Source organism: Neovison vison, chromosome X, assembly GCF_020171115.1.
Source record: "Neovison vison isolate M4711 chromosome X, ASM_NN_V1, whole genome shotgun sequence".
NCBI classification, from domain to species: Eukaryota; Metazoa; Chordata; class Mammalia; order Carnivora; family Mustelidae; genus Neogale; species Neogale vison.
Window position 1 is genome coordinate 90,532,247 of NC_058105.1, and position 20,250 is coordinate 90,552,496.

A 20,250-nucleotide genomic window follows, 5' to 3' on the forward strand; every position below is an offset into this window, starting at 1 on the left:
ACCCTCCTCCCAAATAGTATGTCCTCCTCAAAAGGGAATGGCACATGCCTGGAACAGCAAGGGCCTGGTGCACATGTCCTCAGCAGTTCCTGTCCCACTGCAGGACAGTGTCCATTTGGTTGTCTTTAGTCCCTAATAATATGTAAAGAGACAACTGGGTGGTATCATAGCAATTTTCTCAAAACTCTGTCACTGACACAATGTCACAAATGGTTCAAGCAGCCTACAAAACCTACTCCAGCCATTGTATACTTAAACTCCAGCACCCACAGTGGCCACCAGCCTTTCTGACCTCTCATCCCTAAGGGTCTGCAAGGTTGGAGGGCAGATGTCACTTCAGTGTTACTTAACTTTTCCCAGGTTTATATCCAACCTCCCTTAATAGACTACAAACTCCTGATGGCAGGGACCAGAAATGCCTTAGAACCAGAACAATCTGTACTGACAAAATTTGGAATATATGAAAAAACATTAAGCACAGTCACTGGTAGACATACTTGCATTTTGCCACTTGTTGAAGATTTCCATTTGTTTTTAAAGTTCAATTTCCTCATCATCAAACTCCTATTAGCCTAACAGTAAACTCATAGCAGCCCACTGATTTACCCTGACTTCAATCCACTTGCATGTGACTTCAAATATGCCCACATCCCTCTACTTTCAAAAGGGACACTTCTCTACTTCCAAATATTTGATGATTCTACTCAGTTTGGCTGGATAAATGCTACAGCTTCCCATCAGCAAAGTCCAACAGACTCCAAGGAATAATAATATGAATAATTTAAAATAAGTACAACTACTATTATTGCTAACACTTACTGAGTATTTACTCAGTGTTAGGCACTGTGCCAAGCCCTTTACCACATTAATTTTTTAAAAAGATTTTATTATTTATTTGACAGACAGAGATCACTAGCAGGCAGAGAGAGGAGGAAGCAGGCTCCCCACTGAGCAGAGAGCCCAATGTGGGGCTCAATCCCAGGACCCCGAGATCATGACCCGTGCCGAAGGCAGAGGCCCAACCCACTGAGCCACCCAGGTGCCCCCAAAGCTCATATTCTATTTTTTTAAAAAGATTTTATTTATTTATTTGACAGGTAGAGATCACAAGTAGGCAGAGAGGCAGGCAGAGAGAGAGATGGAAGCAGGCTCCCCACTGAGCAGAGAGCCCGATGTGGGGCTCGATCCCAGGACCCCAAGATCATGACCTGAGCCAAAGGCAGCGGCTTAACGCACTGAGCCACCCAGGCGCCCCCAAAGCTCATATTCTTAACCAGTGTTCTTTCTTTCTTTTTTTTTCCTAAAGATTTTATTTATTTATTTGACAGAGAGAGATCACAAGTAGGTAGAGAGGCAGGCAGAGAGAGAGAGAGGGAAGCAGGCTCCCTGCTGAGCAGAGAGCCTGATGTGGGACTCGATCCCAGGACCCTGAGATCATGACCTGAGCCGAAGGCAGCGGCTTAACCCACTGAGCCACCCAGGCTCCCGTGTTCTTTCTTCTCAAGGAAAATCTAAAGCCTCTGGACCTAGGTTGAGTGCAGCCTGAACATAAGACATATAAGGACCCTACAGGAATTCTGGAAAGCTGACAGTTAGAGGGACTGTGGCCAAAGTCTAGGCAAAATCCAGAGCTGTCTGGGGCATCTCATTTGAACCCTGTCTTTATGATCTAGTTCAGGATTATCGGGAGAATTCATGCTCAGGAGAAAGGTTCTAGCTCCCAGGTATGGAAGATGTAGACACTGGCTGTGTTTAGACCCCAAACCCACCAGCAGTGGATTCTATCTTTCCCCAGCAAATGTTCCCAAATCAAAAGAAGACAGATACAAGTATTCCCACTGCTGGGAAACAGGAAGAATAAACACAATTCACAAATAGTTAAGAGATCCATAAAGACTTAATAAAACAAAATACCCCGAATAGGTTACTAGCCACAAAGACTTAAAATAACCCCCCAAGAACAATGATGCTAATAAAATTTGACCCCTACTGAATTACTATATTTGTTTACTATGTTTTTGATTCATATAGAGGGAACAAGATGTCAAATTACTAATGAGTTTGGAATTAACTTTCTTTTGTGGTAGTTTAAAAGGAAAAAAAAGGTTTGGGTCTGTTTTCCCACAGGAAAACTAGGTATCAACCATGGAAAACAAATGCCACTCTATCAGGATAAGTAGAAGATAGGTTAGAAAAGAATCACACACTTCAGAAGGTCACCTGACGTTCATTCCCCCTTCACCCGAGGGGGAGGGTCTTCAATACAGTCTGGCACTCGCACTGCCCCTCCTCAAACCACGAAATGGTGTCACGCCTCTCCTCAGACCTCTGGGCCTCCCTCTCAGCTGATGGTCCTGCTTCCTACCTCACCGAGGAACCGAAAACAACCGAAAGAACGCCTCTGCGGGTCCGCACCAGCACTCTGCACCTGCACTCTGCCTTCGGGGCTCCTGTACTGGCCATCACCTCACCCTGCGCTTCACCCACCCTCTCCCAACTCCTGAAAACCTCACTCCAGCAGTGTTTCCTTTCCATCGGGTCACTCCCTTTCATGCATACTGCGACGTCCCATGTGCTAACAAGTGTACATGCATTTGGTATTTCCACCATCTTGAAGACAAGACCTCTTTACCTCACTTTTTTTTTTTAAATTTTATTTATTTATTTGAGAGAGAGAGACAGTGAGAGAGAGCATGAGCGAGGAGAAGGTCAGAGAGCGAAGCAGACTCCCCATGGAGCTGGGAGCCCGATGTGGGACTCGATCCCGGGACTCCAGGATCACGCCCTGAGCCGAAGGCAGTCGTCCAACCAACTGAGCCACCCAGGCGTCCCTTTACCTCACTTTTCTGAACTGTTCTTACTCCCTTCTTCATCCTGACCACTGGCCATGCAGCTTTTGCCATCACTAGTGCACCTAAATGTTTCCCCCCAATGACCAATAATCACACTGCTCAATTCAGGGCTCAGTCTCTCCTCCTCATCTTCAGTGGCATCTTTACACCACTGATCTTTTCCTTCTCCTTGAAATGCCTCTTCTCTTGAGTTCTAAGCTGCTACATACTCTCAGTTTTCCTCCTGGCTTCCTCACGGTCTCCTCTTGCTGCTTCTTCCTCTTCTGCTGGACTTTGTCACGCTGCAGTGCTTCCAGGCCTACTGCTTGGTACTGTTCTATCGACACTCACCCACTCGGTGATCTTACCCAGTCCAGGCTAAAGCCATCTCTAGGCCAGTGGCTCTCAAATGTGTGTCTGCAGTCCGGGGCTTCTCCCAGAGTCCAAACTCACACAAATAGCTGCCAGCTTGACATTTCCACTAGGATATCAAATAGACATCTCAAACTTAAATGTCTAAAACAGAACTCATCAACTCTTCCCCCAAGTCTGTTGTTCTGCAAATTTTTCTATTTGGTTTATGGCACCTTCATCCTTCCCACTATTTGGGCCCCAAACCTGGAGGCATCTCCAACGCCTATCTTTCTCTCACACCTCATATCTGATTCATAGTCAATCCTGTTGGTTCTACCATCAAGATTCATCCAGAATTTCATCACTTTTCACTATCTTCAGAGCTACTATTCCAGTCAAAGCCTCCACCCTCTCTCAAGGATTACTAGAATAGCCTCTTAGCTGCCTTTCCTATTTCTAACCTCCCCAACCTATTCTAAATACAGCAGCCAAGGCTTATTTTTTATTTTAACAATTTACCATGGAAATTTAAAAACCTATATAACAGGGGCACCTGGGTGGCTCAGTTGGTTAAACAGCTACCTTTGGCTAGGGTCATTGTCCCAGGTTCCCGGGATCAGGCCCCATGTTGGGCTCCCTGCTCAGCAGAGAGCCTGATTCTCCCTCTCCCTCTGCCTGCCACTCTGCTTACTTGTGCTCTCTCATTGTGTGTCAAATAAATAAAATCTTTAAAAAAGCAAACCAAAAAACCTATATGACAGCACAGAGAATACTAATCGTGACCCCCATATAGCCATCAGCCAGCTTCAATAGTAATTAATGTATGACCAATCTTGTTTCATCTTTAACCCCTATAGTAGCTTGCCCCCAGATGATTTTGAAGCGATTAGACATCATATCATTCTATAGACTGATTCTCTTACAAACACAAGTCAAATCATGTCACTTGCCTGCTCAAAGCCCATCAGTGGCTCCCCCTTAAACTGAGAGTTAAAACAAAAGCTCTCATAAGGATGCTGGAAGCCCCACATCAGGGATTGGCAGACTATGGCCTGCAGAGCAAATGCAGCAGCTGTCTTTGTGTGGCCCAAGAGCTCAGAATGGGAACTAAGGCTCTTTTTACATTTTTATTTTTATTTTTTTTAAAGATTTTATTTATTTATTTATTTATTTGACAGAGAGAGAGAGAGAGAGAGAGAGAGAGAGAGAGATCACAAGTAGGCAGAGAGGCAGGCAGAGAGAGAGAGGGGGAAGCAGGCTCCCTGCTGAGCAGAGAGCCCAATGCGGGGCTCGATCCCAGGAACCTGAGATCATGACCTGAGCCAAAGGCAGAGGCTTAACCCACTGAGCCACACAGGTGCCCCTCTTTTTACATTTTTAAATGTTGTAAAAAATAAAAATACTTCATGACACGTGAACTAACATGAAATCGGCATTTTAGAGTCTGTAACGTTTAACTGGAATACAGCCATGTCCATTTGCTTAAGTACTGCCTGTGGCTGTCTCTGTGCTCAAGGCAGAGGTGAGTGGTTGTATCACAGAATGTATGACCTGCAAAGCCTAAAATATTTATTTGCTGGCCGTTTACAGAAAAAAACCCGCCAACCCTTGCCTTAACCAGTCAAGTTCCCATATGATCTCTCTTGATAGTCTCTTCTCACACACTCCATTCTAGCCTCACTCACTGGCCTCCTTCTGTCACTCAAACAGGCCAGACACACTCCTATCTCTGATCATTGGCTGATCCCTCTACCGGGAATATTTTTTACCCAAAATATCTGCATTGTTTTCTCTTACTTTCAAGTCCTTCCTCAAATATCTCCTCTACCACGAGTCCTACTCTGACCACTCTATTTAAACCTGTAAAGCACGCCGCCTGACCCACACTCCCCATCTACTGACCATACTCCATGTTTTTCCTTCCTATAGACTTCCCATTTTCTCATGCACCATTTAGTATCTATTCCTTATTCTCTATTTCTCCCAACTCAAACCCAAGTTACGTTTGAAAGAGCAGAAGGCTCTTTGTTGGCTTCCTGATAAATCCCAAGTGTCTAGAACAGTGCCTGGTACACAACCAGGCACTCAAATATTTGTTGAATATATGTAATTGTTTATAATAAAACATTTAAGAGTCTTAATTTGGTAAGATCTTTAAAAATGCAGACTCTATACTCTAAGTCATAAAAGTAAGAACTATTGCCCTGCAGATGAAAAACCTACTCCAGAATGCTTCCTCCAACCATCTGTCCGTCCATCCATCAATCTACTATTTATTGTCTGTCCGCCATGTCAGGGGTGTGGGGGATCTAAGGATGAAACAATCTGAGCTTACAGTCTACTAAGGAAGATAAATCTCAGATAAATAACTCAGACAGTGTGGCAGAATGTGGTAACATGGGGCTGTAATGCAAACTCGAGTCTGCTAAGGTCAAGGCTAGTGTTTTCTTTCACCACAGTCATGCTGCCATTTATTAACTAGTCTAAAAAAATCATCCTTTAAAACAGAAAAGATAGGGAGAAAAATGAAGGTACTACGATAATGAAAGTAAGTAAATCAAAGGATGTAAGTTCAATGTTCTGTTATAAAATGGCTAATAATGGGGCGCCTGGCTGAATCAGCCGGTGGAACATAAGACCCTTGATCTTGGGGTCATGAGTTTGAGCCCTACACTGGGTACAGAGATAACTTAAAACAATTTTTAAAATGGCTAATAATTATAAAAACATGGAAAATATTTCATTTTATTAGTGGGGAGAATAAATATTATAAACAAATCAATGATACAATTAAATATGGATGTATTTATTTAATAAACGCTAATTGAGCACTGAAAATGGGCAGGCATTCCCCTTTGTGGTAGGGGAAATCCAAGGAAAAATGACACAACCTTGGTCCCCAGGAGGCTCACATATGAGGAGCAACCAGGATAGAACTTAGGGAAACCTATACAGGCAATGTGTTAAGGTAGTAGATCCTGTGGGATTAGTGTTCCCTTAAATTGTTTTCCTTTGTAACTTCTGTGCTTAAATAATATCAGTAGGAAAAAGAAGTAAAAAAAAAAAAAGGCAGGACAAAGTATCTAATTCTGTCAGATGTAAAAAATGAATTTAAAAAATTAAAAGGGTCTTTGGGGTCCAGATTGTATTCTTTAAGTACCATTTCTCAGTGAAAGAACCATGTTTACTTGGAGGAGTGGTTGATCCCAGGTCTGTAGCAAGAAATCTACAAGATGAGCCAGACAGCAAGAAACCTCAGGAAACATCCAGAGATGTCCCTAAGTGATGACATCACATGGCTCCTTTTCTATGAAGAACCTTAGCAGGCAAACCTAACTCTAACCAACCTGTATCTCCTCCTATGCAGGAGGCCTGGAGAGTAGAAGGGTCAACCCTTCTGCCTTTGCCAGAGGTAACTGGCCTTTCCCAGTCTCATCCACCATCCCCCAACTGCTGCCGTTGGGTACGGGAGCTACTACTTCCACTTCATGCCCCTGAATTCCTGTACCCAAGATGTCTCAGAAAACTTTACTTGCACTACCATATAAAACAAGTGTGTCTGTGAGAATGACTTTCAACCTATCCACCAGGATTTATACATTTAGCTACATCTTTCCCTACCAAAATGAGCTGTACTTAGTCCAGCAACAGAGTCTTTGCTTAAATCATCCTGAAACCTGAGTCCATCCATAGTGAGTGGGTGAGCTGCACAGGAACGTGGGCCTGGTTGTTTTAGTTATGGCTTGTGTCTACCCAGGATGGTATCATCTAGCTTCAGAACTCACCTAATTCATCAGCAAAGGACAGAGATTAACTACCACTGTGGACGAAAGGCCTATGCTGAAGCATCCAGAGGCAATGTCTAAAAAAATGGCTTCAGGAATGGTCTGTACAATGGGCAGAGACCTAGGAATGAGTGGGAAGCCTCCCGAGTAAACTTCCGGTTAAGAGGCAACTAGCACTGGGAGTTTGAGTCTGGCCAATTCAGTGGGAGCCCACTCCACCACTTCTCTTGGTGACTTACCTGAATACAAGCCCCTGTCTTCAACTTGCACAAGTTGCAGACTAAGGCCCATCGACTGGGTGGGATGTGGGAGACCTTTGTGATTGGTTCCATCCTCTCAGGACAAGCAATGCTGACCTACAAATGAAACACCACCATAAGGCAGAGTCACCAAGACATTCCAGAAGTTCCCTTCACAAACCACAAATGATATTACATGAAGGTCAGAACATCAAAACAAGGAGGTAAGCCGCATCTCTGAAGGTTACTATGGAACCAAGAATAAATAAAACCTGTCTCTAGCCACCGCTCAGGCTTTTGATCATTTCCAGTAATATAAATGATTCATATACAGAATGAGAGGGCAGGAGTGGAGACGGAGAATGGATACAGTAATGAATCTAAGATATCTACACTACTTGGGAACCAAAGAAAGCCACCAAGGAAAGGAATTAACATTCACAAGATCTATCATCTATTATATGTTAGAGATGGTGCAACATGCCTTGTTTTGTCCTTTAATCGACTAAGTATAGAAAACAGGCAGTGACAATCCTTTCAGTTTACAAAGAAGCGTGACATTGTTGGAAAGTAGTAGCAATCTGGACAATGAAGAGGTTGGAGCACATAAGTAGGAAGGATGAGGATGATAACATTTTCAAACCACAGCCTTTTAAATCATGTAACTGTTATCAGTTTGCTCTACTCTTTCAGCCAAAGTAGCTTCAAAGTGAAATCAGACTTTGGGAGAGAACTGAAAGGAAAGGCAGGCTTTAAAAGAAGATGGAAAACGTTTGCTTTTTTTCCATAGGAAAATAAGGGGTTAGGCAACTTCTGGTAAAAAGTGTCCCCCCACTTACAAATGTGTACAGGAGTTTCTAAGAGAGCCACAACTTTAACAAAGAGAGAAAGACTGCTGAATAAAGCTAGTTAAACTAGTACAAGTTCTACCCACATCAAGAAACCAGCAGTAGAAAGATCACAGCAATCTTGAGCAACCCCAAAGGTACTGAGAACCCTAAGACAAAGTCAATAGATAAGAAAGCTTCTTTTATTTCTAAGGACTCTTCAGGAGTCATGTTCTAAACTCATTATGCTGAGAGAGACTGCTCTATTAGCTGGGGCATTTGCTGCAGGAAATCACTCTCAGGCCAGAAACCCAAGACATCAGTCTATAAGCTGGACAGTCTTGTACAAAAAAGAAACCATTGCTCAAATTATTTTTAAAAACACTTCTCTATCCATAAGAATACAATAGTATTTATTGTGGACAGTTTAACTCTGTGTGCTTGAGCTTGACTCTTAGTAGTTAACTCCTCTGGAACTGCCATTAACAAGAATAAAGCCAGGGAAGTTTTAAAAGGGGGATGAATTACCAATACGGTATCATCAGCTCTCCCATGAACTGAATTCTGAAGTCTCTCTTGCCCTGCAGTTAAACTGCCTAACAAATTTGCTGGCTTAGATAGGGGTTGGGGAAAGAGGATGTGAGTGGGATGTTCAAGCCAGTTTAAAGAAAAAAGACAGCCATAAGAAGTAAGGACAAGTAATGTTTGGAAGCCCTCTTTAATCAACTGAGTGTGTGCAGAGCCCCTTATAAGATAACAGCAACTGAAGGACCAGATTAAATAATGAGCGATGGAATTTTGAATAAAGAGGCTCTTAGACAAACACTGAGTCCAAGCTCTGAAAAGAGCTTCAAAAATCAAAGGGCATATGGTTTTGCTTATTTGTGGAGTATAAGGAACAATACGGAGGATGTGGGGAGATGGACAGAAGTGAGTTGGGGAAAACTGGAGGGGGAGACGAACCATGAGACACTGTGGAATCTGAGAAACAATCTGAGGGTTTTGCAGGGGTGGGGGATGGGAGGTTGGGTGAGCCTGGTGGTTGGTATTAAGGAGGGTACATACTGCATAGAGCACTGGGTGTGCTGCATAAACAATGAATACTGGAACACTGAAAAGAAATTTAAAAAATATAAAAAATTAAAAAAAAATCAAAGGGCAACCATCGCAGTGGGTGAAAGAGCTATTGCTAGCCTAATTTGGAATAGCCTGAAATTGGAAACAACTGAAATGCCCATCAAAGGAGAATGGATAAATAAATCATGGTATATCCATACAACAGCATACTACTCAGTGTAGTGTTGATACACACTACATCATGGAGGGCTAGGCAGACAGAAAACAGTGCATACTCTATGACTTCATTTATATGAAATTAAAAAACATACTAACTAATCTACAGTGATAGCAACTGCAATGGTAAATAGGGACCCAGATAGGGACTGAAAAGTGGGTATGAGGGAACCTTTTGGGTTGTTCTGTGTCTACTTTTGCGGTGTTCCAAATCTTGGTCTGGGTTGTGGTTACAGATAGGTATAAAAATTCATGAAACCAGACACTCTGTATTTGGTATTTTAAGGTAAGTTTCGCCTTGGGCGCCTAGGTGGCTCAGTCAGTTAAGCATCTGCCTTTAGCTCAGGTCATGATCCCAGGCTCCTGGAATCAAGTCCTGCATCAAGCTCCTGGCACAGTGTGGAGCCTGCTTCTCCCTCTGCCTCTGCTCTCAAATGAATAAATAAAATCTTAAAAAAAAGAAGGTAAGTTTCACCTTGAAAAAAATCTGCTCACATCCTGGTCTTTCGTGCCTCTCTTCTCATACGAATTTATCCAGTAGCACTGGTCTCCGCACCTATATGTTAATTGGCACGGGCTTACCTGCTCACTTGCATCTGAGAAGAATGTGAGGGAGCTCAAGTGAAAGCACTATCACCTCAGAAACATGGGCAGGCACGAAGCCTCTCCATGGAGCCCCAGCAGGTCTGAATGCTGGGGAGAAACAGGGGCCCCCTTGGAGCAAATGGGCTCACAGGCCTGGATGAGTTCTTACCTCTGGAATCCACAGGGCACAGCTGACATGAGCCCATTTAGTCCCTGTCCTGGTAGTTTTCATGGCCCCACCTTTCTTTGGACATAACAGACACTGCGGATGAATGCCCAGGACGCAGGAACGACACAGCCAGCTGCCTTCTGGGACCTTGAGGATGCCGTAGCAGGCCTGGAGGCATGAGGAGTAGAGGGAAGCATGGTTAGCATCTTCTCACCAAGACTGATGTCTGCTCTGGTACACAGTGACAGAGTACCCTCCACTTTTAGGAGAAAGAGGCAAATAAGGCCCAACAAGCTCATATCTAGGATTTTGTGATTTTAAAACACTCAAAAAAAAGAGGTGGCATCTGTTCTAAGATCAGCATATCTGTTTATGAAAACTGACTTTTTAAGGACAAAAGAATAAGACTAGAAGGAAATATATACAAAGGCTGGCCCAACTGTAAACTGAGTTTGGGGATTACATTCTTTCTTTCTTTTTTGCCTCTGTTTTCTAAAGTTTCTTCAATGATTATATATTATATTTAGTCAGTCATATACTTACTGAATAACTTCTACAAGTCATGCACTGTTGTAATCAAGAAAAAAGTGTTAAGAAGGAAACAGAAGGAAACTTCTGAGCAGCAAATGAGCTAATGTTTAAAGAGCCTAACAGAGCCTGGCGCATAAAAAGCACTCAGCAAATCACAGCAATTACTTGCTTGGGCTGAAGAAAAAGGGACTTGTGACTGAATCCTGAATTGAATAGAATATTAGACTAATCACAACACTCCATAATGAGTTCTGGAAGCTGCTTCAAATCCTTTATGGAATGAAGTTGGACAACTAAATGAATTACTGGGGGAAGGGAGATTAGTTTGGGAAACATTCTAGACTTCCTTTTCACTACCTCCAATTTCGCCCAACTTTCTCCTCCTTACTGTTCTACTCTCATCATTACGGACTAAACCTGGGGACTACCTGGCTCCCCATGTCGCCTGGTATACTTTCCACCACTGACTAATTCATCAAGGCAGCTTCAAAATCTGTGCCTACGCCAGGAGGTTCACCCACAGCTTGGATTCATGTTCCAACACTTACTATCATGTTACCCCTGAACTGGCGCCTTTTCCAAACTATCCAAATCACCACCAGGCTTCCCAGCTTCCAGATCCAAAATTCCTGTACTCACATTATCTATTTCCCTTTGTCTACCACCCCTGAGGCATGCTAGTCCTCCCAAAAGAGTGGCCCTTGGGCTCTGACCTTCCTCTCCATCCCCACCACACCTGCTCTATCCACCCAAGTCCTTATCACGCCTGGATTGATTTATTCCTAAATTCTCTTCTGCCCCTTTCACACCTTCAATCCTCCTTCTATTTGGCTGCCATGTTCTTCTTACTAAAACAAAGATTTTATTCTATTGCACAGCAACAAACCCTCCAGAAACTCCTTCTGTTCTCACCCTCACCCTTGTCTAAACCATAGGCTGGCAAACTACTGCTTGAGGCCTGTTTTGGAAGGCTAACAAGCTAAGAATGGCTTTCATATTTTTAGAGTGATGTTTAAAAAAAAGAGTATGTAACAGAGACTGTACGTGGCTCTCAGAGTCTAAAATATTTACTATCTGGCCCTTCAAAGATAAAGTCTGCTGGCTTCTGATCTAAAGCCTGACGCTGCTCACCGCACTTCTCAGCTCACAGAGCCGTATGTGGCCGCTCCACTTCTTGACCCCTGCCCTCTACTCAGCACGGCTTCCCCCTCACCAGGTACGTGGTTGGCAACATGTACTCTTCTCGACTTTAGCGGTTACGTTTCATCTCCTCAGTGAGACTGTAAGGTCACTGGGGGCAGGTCATTTACCATCAGTTTATCTGGAATGCTTTCTATGCGGAGATCAAATAGGCGGTTTGGTAGAACAGATTAATTTAGGTCAAGAACTGAAGCTGAACTCCAACCAGGCTGCTCTTACAACAGTAGGGCATCATTCTGTAAGGTTCCTAACCTCCAAAGTTTTCTTTCTCTGAGGTCCAGAAAGTTTGCTAGGAAATGAAAGCAAGCTTCCTCCTAAAACAGAACTTCTTTCAGACCAGAAGAAAAAAAAGTGGTTCTAGGAATACCCTTTATCTCCTGGCCCTTCCATGGGGCAGAAAATAATCTACTGAGCCCTTGTGTGGACTTACTCATGGTCATAGGCTCATAGAAGCTAGTAATTCATAGCAGTGGTTCTCAATTTCTTCTCGACCACAACATGATGAAGGCTATGGACTCTTGAGAAAATTCCACAAATGCACCGACATATGTTTTATATACAATTCCAGGGGGTTAATAAACTCAGTGCCAAACATATATGACAGATACAAAAAACTATGAGTATGTACCTTCAGACAAATTAATTTAGGCCTGTTTGAGTGTTCAATACCTGAGCTAAGAACCAAAAATGTAACCTACAAAGGGATTTGGAAGGCTCCCAATTTTCGCATTTTTAATGTTAAAATCTCAAGTCTAACGATGTAAACCTCTTTCTAAAGTACTGAAACAAATGTGTTATAGTCACAGAGGAACAAACATTTGACATAATGTGGTGTCAGTAAGGAAGAAAAGTTATGTTTAATAAATACAGATGTCAGTATGTTCCTGATTCTGTTAAGGAGTAAACCAAATCCTCCAAATCATTTTTAAGTCACTTTTCAGTCAACAGAGGGAGCTCTAACCTAAGTATCGTGTTAGAAGTCAAGTGAATGTACTCACTTTGGAAGAATCTCTTTTATATGAAACTTTATGTGGCACCAACATTCAGCCATAATACATACCAGCTTACATTCTGCAAGGCCTGGTCAGGTGTTATTGTCATCACTTTCTACGTGAGGAAAGCACGTCATTTATAGTCATTACTGGATATGTTTTCAAAACAAATACTCTTTGAGGAGAATTATTAAGCTACATTTCATTTTTTTAGTCAAGGAATCTGAAAAATAATTCCTTAATATTTGGTCCCAACTGTGAAGAACAGCTGCTGAAAATATATACAGACGACCTTTGTACTATTTTCCCTTCAAGGCTATAATTATTTATATGAAAACCCTAGGTGAGAAACATAAGGAAATTCAGAATTGCTCAGATCTTAGGAAAGTAGTGAATACATACGTGGTATATTACCTAAAACTCAATGGGACCAAGGACAGTACCATATTACCAAATACATTACATTTCTCTAGCAAACTACATAAGCATTTATACAAAATGACATTAAGACTATAAAGAGCCTCGTATTGGGTGAGTTCTAGTATTGTCCAAAATCAGTTTCGGTGCCAGACTTAAGCAAAACCTTGCAGTTTTCAGAGCTTCTGAAATTTTTGGAATAGTAGAGGAAGGACTGTGGACCCATATTATCAAATATTTAAGTTCATACTAACACAAAATTTCCTGTCTTGCTAAAGATGTGACATAAACACCAATAACTGATAGAGTGAAGAGAAAATTTTGAAGTTCACTCTTTTTTAAAGGAAACAAGCAAAACGAAGAAGATCTAATTGGTTACAGAATAATTTTGAGTACCTTTTAATACAGAGGTTTAGGTTAGGTGGCCCAGGTAATTTAAATAAAGTTGTAAGCCCTGTTTTTTTTTTCAATTTCCTGTGTTACCTAATCATTTTATTTATTAAAAAAATTTCATTTTAAGTAATCTCTAGGCCCAACACGGGGCTCAAATTCATGACCCCAAGATCAAGAGTCACGTGCACCACTGACTGAGCCTGCCCGGTGCTCCACTGCGTTACCTAATCATTTTAGTCATTTTGTGGCCAGAATGATCTTTCTAAAATACAGCTCACGGCCTTCAGGGTTGACAGGACAAAGCCAAAGTTCCTTAGTCTGTCAGCGAAGGCCCATCACCTGTGGCTCCTGTGTCCCTCTCTACCCTCACTGTCCACCCTCCTCTACTCTACCCCACTCCCTTCTGCAGCTCTGAAGAGCTCCAGAGTTCCCTCTGATACACTGTGCCTGCTCTCACTACCTGTCTGAATTGTTCTCTTCTCTGCCTGAACATACCCTGCTGCTCTTTGTGACACATTTAGATTCAGCTTGGATGCCACTTAGTAGTTGTCCCTGATCCCCATCCATCCCATGCGCTTTCACAGCAGCATGGACTTCTAGCTACGAAAACACCCAGCATACTGTGATAACTGGGCAGTGTCCTTGTAGCCCCTATACCAGGCTCTGATGACCCCGAGGGCAAAGATCATGTCTGCCTCTTCGTCACTGACTGTGTCTTCAGCATGTGGCATAGTCCTGGCACATGGGCTGGTAGATGGTGTTGCATACCTATTTGCTAGATAAATTAATAAGATAAATGAAACACAAAACAGGTTCAGGAGAGTGAAAAATTATTTAGGGGAGTTCAAGAAAAGATTTAAATCAAATCCTGGAAGTCCTGTAGATTTTTTTTATAGCTGAAGGTGGAAGAAAACATTTTAAATTGGAGTGTGGCCAAAACACAGAGACAGGACAGTGTCAGGAATAGTCATCACTGCCCCCTTAAGTAAACTTATTTTGCTGGAGCATAGGGCTTATGAGGGGAAGAAAAGGAAAGAGCTCAAAAGAACGCTGAAATCATCATCATCATCAATTAAAAAGGCACTATGGTGGAAAGGATGACAAATAACTAGCTGTAAGCACTTGGGTAAAGACATTTCATCTTTTCTGGTTTTATCTGTAGAACTGAGGAGTGGGATGGTCTTTTACAGCCCTAAAATTATATGATCTTTAAAAGCATAGTGGACTCTGCTTCCTCGGAGTTATATATGAGTAGGACTGGAAAGGGCTGAGACAGAGAGTCTGGATTTCTACCTGGAGGAAGTATGATCTCACCAAGGTTAGGAACCAGGAGTATAACCTGATGATGTAACAGGGATTCCAAGGTGAAGGAGAGACTCCCAGGCAGGCAACAAAGAGACTCCCCAGGGGATGATGAAAGTCTTGAACAAGGCAAACTCAATGGCATAGGTACGAAGGGATATAATAAAGATCTGGGTTTAGCTTCTGAGTTAAAGTTAGTAAAGTAAGTCACCTTGGGGATCATTAGTATTGTTTCTAAAGGGATTATTGAAGAACAGTCAGGCCAAATCTTTATTTTCACCCTTATTAAATGCAAATTGCTACCCAGATATGGGTGCTGGAGACCATCACTGAGCTTCAGAAAGGCTGACCGTGGGGAGGTGGTGGTCTCCACTCTCACTAACCTGATGCACACAGATGTTACACTTATCACAGAACACCATATCATTCCCTTCTTCACTGTCTGGAGACCGGCACACATCACAGATCACATCTTCATCATATTCTATGCCTAGCCCTTCCTCTGTCTCAATAGCATGGTTCATATTTTCATGGCAATGGCGTTCCAGGACTTCTACTGTCTTTTCCATAAGATTCTCATCAACTGGCCCACAACCTGCACGGAAATACAAACAATCAATCAACCCGTCAGTCAGCTGTTAATCCCAAATCACCTACTACGAGCCTGGTGCAGGGATGGAGGGATTCTAAAAGATAAAACCATCTCTTCTCTGATCTAAAAAAGTGAATTTCAAAGAATCTTTTACTAAAGCTATTCTAATATTTACTTATCACGTATTAGTGTCTGACACATGAAAGGAGAAGTACATTTTACCACATTTCATGTAAGATGTACTACCCTTTCAATTTTCTGTCTACATCCCAATCAGTCCCCCTCCTACATCTCTGTTTTCTCTTATTCCCACTGAGGGTGAACTTTCACAGCTTTATAATTTTGAACACTTTAATTTATAGAATAAGATAATTAAGATCACATAACTATCTGGACATAAATAGTAATTCATTCTTAGCATAATAGTTCCAATGAGCACATCTAATGAATATATGAGGAAATTTTTATACAAAAAGGTATTAAGTCATAAAAGAAAATTCTAGGTATTGTGTATGTCATTGTACATATGAAATATTTTGTTTTTTAAACATGACTTCTAAAAATATCCAATAATATTTTCCAATGGAACTGTATATAAGAAAAACCTATTAGCATCCACAAAAGTCTAACTGCAAATTCTGAAATTACCTTTTTTTGTCTCTTGATTCCCTTTCCTTCTATACTTTTAATTTTTCTTAGTCTTACAAACTTAATAAACCCAACTAAAAGATTTATATGGTGGATACAGGCAACAACTAAACATATTTTTTTAATGATTCTGTGAGAATATACACACACACACGTGTGTGTGTGTGTGTGTGTGTATGTGTGTGTACAGCTTGTAAACTCAGGAATAATTCTCAAAACGATCCAAAACAAATTCACCCAAATATTCTACTTCACTTGTTACATAAGATACATGAAGAAATTCTGGAATTCCATATAAACTACCGTTTTAGTGTCATATATAGTTATGAAAGCAAAAACTACCCAGGTAGTATGTTTCATTTTTCCAGTCAAGACAAATTACACACTTTTTTTTCTGGAGTGGAGGAGGACAGCGTTTGGTTAGAGCACTTAGATTCAAATTCCAACTTGACTCCATATTGGTTATATAAACCTTGACAAGTTATTTATCCTCTTTAGGGCTTAGTTCCATTATCTATAAAATAAGGACCATAATACAAACTCCCTGATTTCTTGTGAGGACGAGATGAGGTAATATTTGTGCACTGCTTAGTTTAGTGACCAGTATGTAGTAAGCACTCAATTTTTTAAATCCCTTAATCTGAACCAAAAAAGGGCTTAATTTAATGTTGTTTTTAGAAGTTTATCTTAAGCTCTTAGAAGCCTTACTATAATATCATTTACTCTAAAGAGTAAAAATTGAAGTAAAGCAATCCTCTTTTTAAACTCTTCTAAGCCTAAATGCAGTGTGGTGTCCTGGATGGCATCCTGGAATAGGAAAAGGTCAAGTACTACAGTCAAGTGAGATGTTATTAACATTAGGGGAAACTGAAATTGAGGGGCATATGGCAACTGTATTAAATGTACACTTTTCTGTAAATCTATAACTATTCTAAAATAAAAAAGCTGATTACAAAAAATCCTTCAGAGAGGATTAACTACAAAATACCAAAGGGACCTCACCGTAAGGTGGTGTCGCATTGAAGGAGGCCCTGTAATGATCATAACGCACACAGACACCATACGGTTCACAAATACAATGGCACACTGAGCCATCAATCCACTGGACTCTGCTCTCATACTCTGATTTCCCTCCTCTGTCAGTCTTTTATTCCCTTCCTTTGCGGTTTGTACCCTAAGCTGACATCTCTTCTCTCCTCTTAGAAGGCAGAGTAAGAGAAGACATAAAACAGTAAGTTTAAAAAAAAAAAGTACTGGTTATACTAGTACCACTAGTATAATTACCACAATCACACTAAACTGGATTTAATACAATTTTATGTTTTTATCCATAGGCATTCAGATGCCAACCTCAAAAGAAAGAAAGAAAAAAAAAAGGGAGGGAGGGAAGAAAAGTAAAACCACCAATCCCTGTACTAACAATGTACAAATGTGATTCAAACAAAAAGGAAATCAATTGTGTGCTTCTGCAAATCTCATATGGAGACTTAAAAACCACCCACAGTTCCATAGGTCCAACCACTGCTCAGATCGAAGTCTTGTCAAAGAGTGATGTGTAAGAATAAAATGCGTTTTCTTTCAGCCTAGCATCTCCCAGCATCACCGGTATGGTGCTGTAGGGCATACACTTACTTTACAACTGTCATTATGTTTACTTTCAGGGTTTTTTTGTTTGCTTGTCTCTGCTTAATTTAAGTCTTTGAGAACTGCATGACAACTTCAGAACTTACTAAAGGCAGTGAGGCAGCTAAGAACTGCTCTGGGGATGTTTTGCCCTAAGCCTGACATTCTTCCGGCAGGAAAATTAGAAGTCTCGCACGAAGGCGTGCTGGTCACAGTGACCTGTCAGGTGCATGCTGCTGCCTCCTGCTGAAGTTAGAGCTTCTCTCCAGCTGGCAGAGATGGCAGAGGTGCTGCTGCCCCTGGCCCTGCCCACTGAACAGAGTGTTTTTTGGGGGCTGAGCCAGGAACCAGCTTCAGAATCCTCCTTAACCAGCAGTCCAATCAGCCATGACCACTCTCACAACTGGAACTGGAAAACAATCTTATGAAACCTACATACCACCCTTGATCTGTGCTATTCACCATGGACAAGGAAAGAAAAGGTCAGATTTAAATGTTACTGCTCTATTTCAATATACTTATGCATTTCAAGAAATGCCTCATTAAGGTAAGATCAATGAGAAAAATAAACAAAAAGGCCAGAAAAGAAAAGAGGCCACAGGATGAAAGCAAGTTAAATGGTCCTGACACCTTAAAAAAATCACGAGGCAAGTCAAGGAACAACTTACTTGTGGGAAAACAACTCACCCATTTCTGCGAGATCTTCATTGAGTTCCTGAAGCCAGAAGATGTCCATGTCGTCTAGGTCATAGCGACACACAGATGCCGCCAGTTCCATGATGTTGATGTAACCAGGTTCTGTGGTTTCCGAGCTGGAGCAGTGGATGTACTTCCGGGGTCGCATATACAGAACGTCCTTTACCTTCTCGGCTACAACCCTAGAAAAGTGAAAGAAAGATACTGATAAGTCAACAAACGACAGATTCTAGGCACTGACTGGGTGGGACACAGTGGAGCTGAATGCTCTCTTTTTCCTCCATGGTTGGGGGGAGGTCGCTGCTCTGCCAACTGAGAGGTATGGCAGATCCCTTTCTGGAAAGTAAATGGTTCTACAAATTCAATTTTTTCATCTGCTGTGAATAGTCCACTGCTAATGTAATGTTTCATTCACCCTCATTGCTGCTGGGTCCTTACTACCGTTCATTCTAATAAAATGTTGCACTGTGTGTTCTTGGTGCAATAGCCACCACATTTGGTTAGAAGGGGAAACTGAGGAAGAGATGGTACCAGCACAAAGCCATGGCCAGATTCTATACCAAAGATATACTTCGGCTAAACCCGTGAGTTTCTGCCATGGAGCAATACTGGATGGTGGTAAAGAGTACAGGCTATAGACTCACATAAGCCTGTTTTTTCTGCCACTTATTCACATAGTGATCTTGGGGAACTACTTCATTTCGATAAGGTTCAGTTTTCCTAGCTAAAAAGTAAGGACAATAGTCATATATTATTATAAAATAATATCAAACCTATAGGGTTATTACAATTGTACAAAATACATAAAGTGCTTAGCATATAGTAAAAAACAGATGTTCAATAATGTTATTGTTGTTATGTTTCTTGTTATTGTCACTATTTGTGTAGATGAGGTAAAGCCAAGAGGCTGTGGACTTATACAAACTCCAGGCATTTTCCAGCCATACACGATAGCAACCAGAAGTCCTAGCCAGGGTAACATGATAAGATGAAAGATTCCTGTTATTCCATCAACTTCTCCAGCAGGTCTGAGAAAACTCATATTTTCCTTCTTCTTCCTGACACTTAGGAGCCCAAGGCAAAGAAACCAAGCAAGGGAAGAATCAGAAGTTTCTCATACCAATAACTCATTTTATAGTCAATGTTTTAGGTACTCCACAAAGCATCAGAAAATATAAACAAGAGGAAATATGGATTCTTATTCCTTGGCAATTTAAAAGAATAGAGTGGGCCCTCTAAAAAAAGAGAAATAAATATATATATATACACACACATATACATATATATATAATAATGAAAATCATTTCTCTGAAAGGCTTCTGGAACTAGTTTCTTTACTCAAATCACTATATATGTAGAAGGATTCATAAACATAAATGTATTTATATGAATACATATATATATACACACATATATATAGGCATAGTCCATCTTGTAAATATATAATAAGTATTTCTTCCTAAGCATTCTTTCAAAAGGTTATGATTCAACATAATATATGTTGAAAAAAGTTAATAACTACATGCACTTGCACATTTTAATTTTTCTACCATATGGAGTTTTTAAAGCCAAAGGCAACAAATATTTGAGTAAAAAAAACAGAACCCTAAAATATTAATTGAAGCTAGAAATTTGGGAACTGCTGACAGAGGCCTGCTTCCAATTGAAATGAACCCAACTGAAAAGGACAAGACATGCATATGAATTCTTCAAAGACAATGAGATTAAATATGCTATGCTTATTTGGTGCATGGCCTATGAGGTAATTATAGA

The 20,250-nt window shown here is 41.2% G+C and overlaps 1 protein-coding gene across 1 annotated transcript in view; it reads right to left on the reverse strand.

Moving 5' to 3' along the window:
• The window catches only part of JADE3 (jade family PHD finger 3), a 132,799-nt gene that overhangs the window by 11,420 nt on the left and 101,129 nt on the right, over positions 1-20,250 (reverse strand). The window contains exons 5-8 of the mRNA XM_044234794.1: positions 18,469-18,659; positions 15,302-15,513; positions 10,084-10,251; positions 7,210-7,326 (exon numbers count right to left, since the gene is read on the reverse strand). Of these exons, the coding sequence (XP_044090729.1) occupies positions 7,210-7,326; positions 10,084-10,251; positions 15,302-15,513; positions 18,469-18,659 (688 nt within the window). The remainder of the gene's footprint in view (positions 1-7,209; positions 7,327-10,083; positions 10,252-15,301; positions 15,514-18,468; positions 18,660-20,250) is intronic.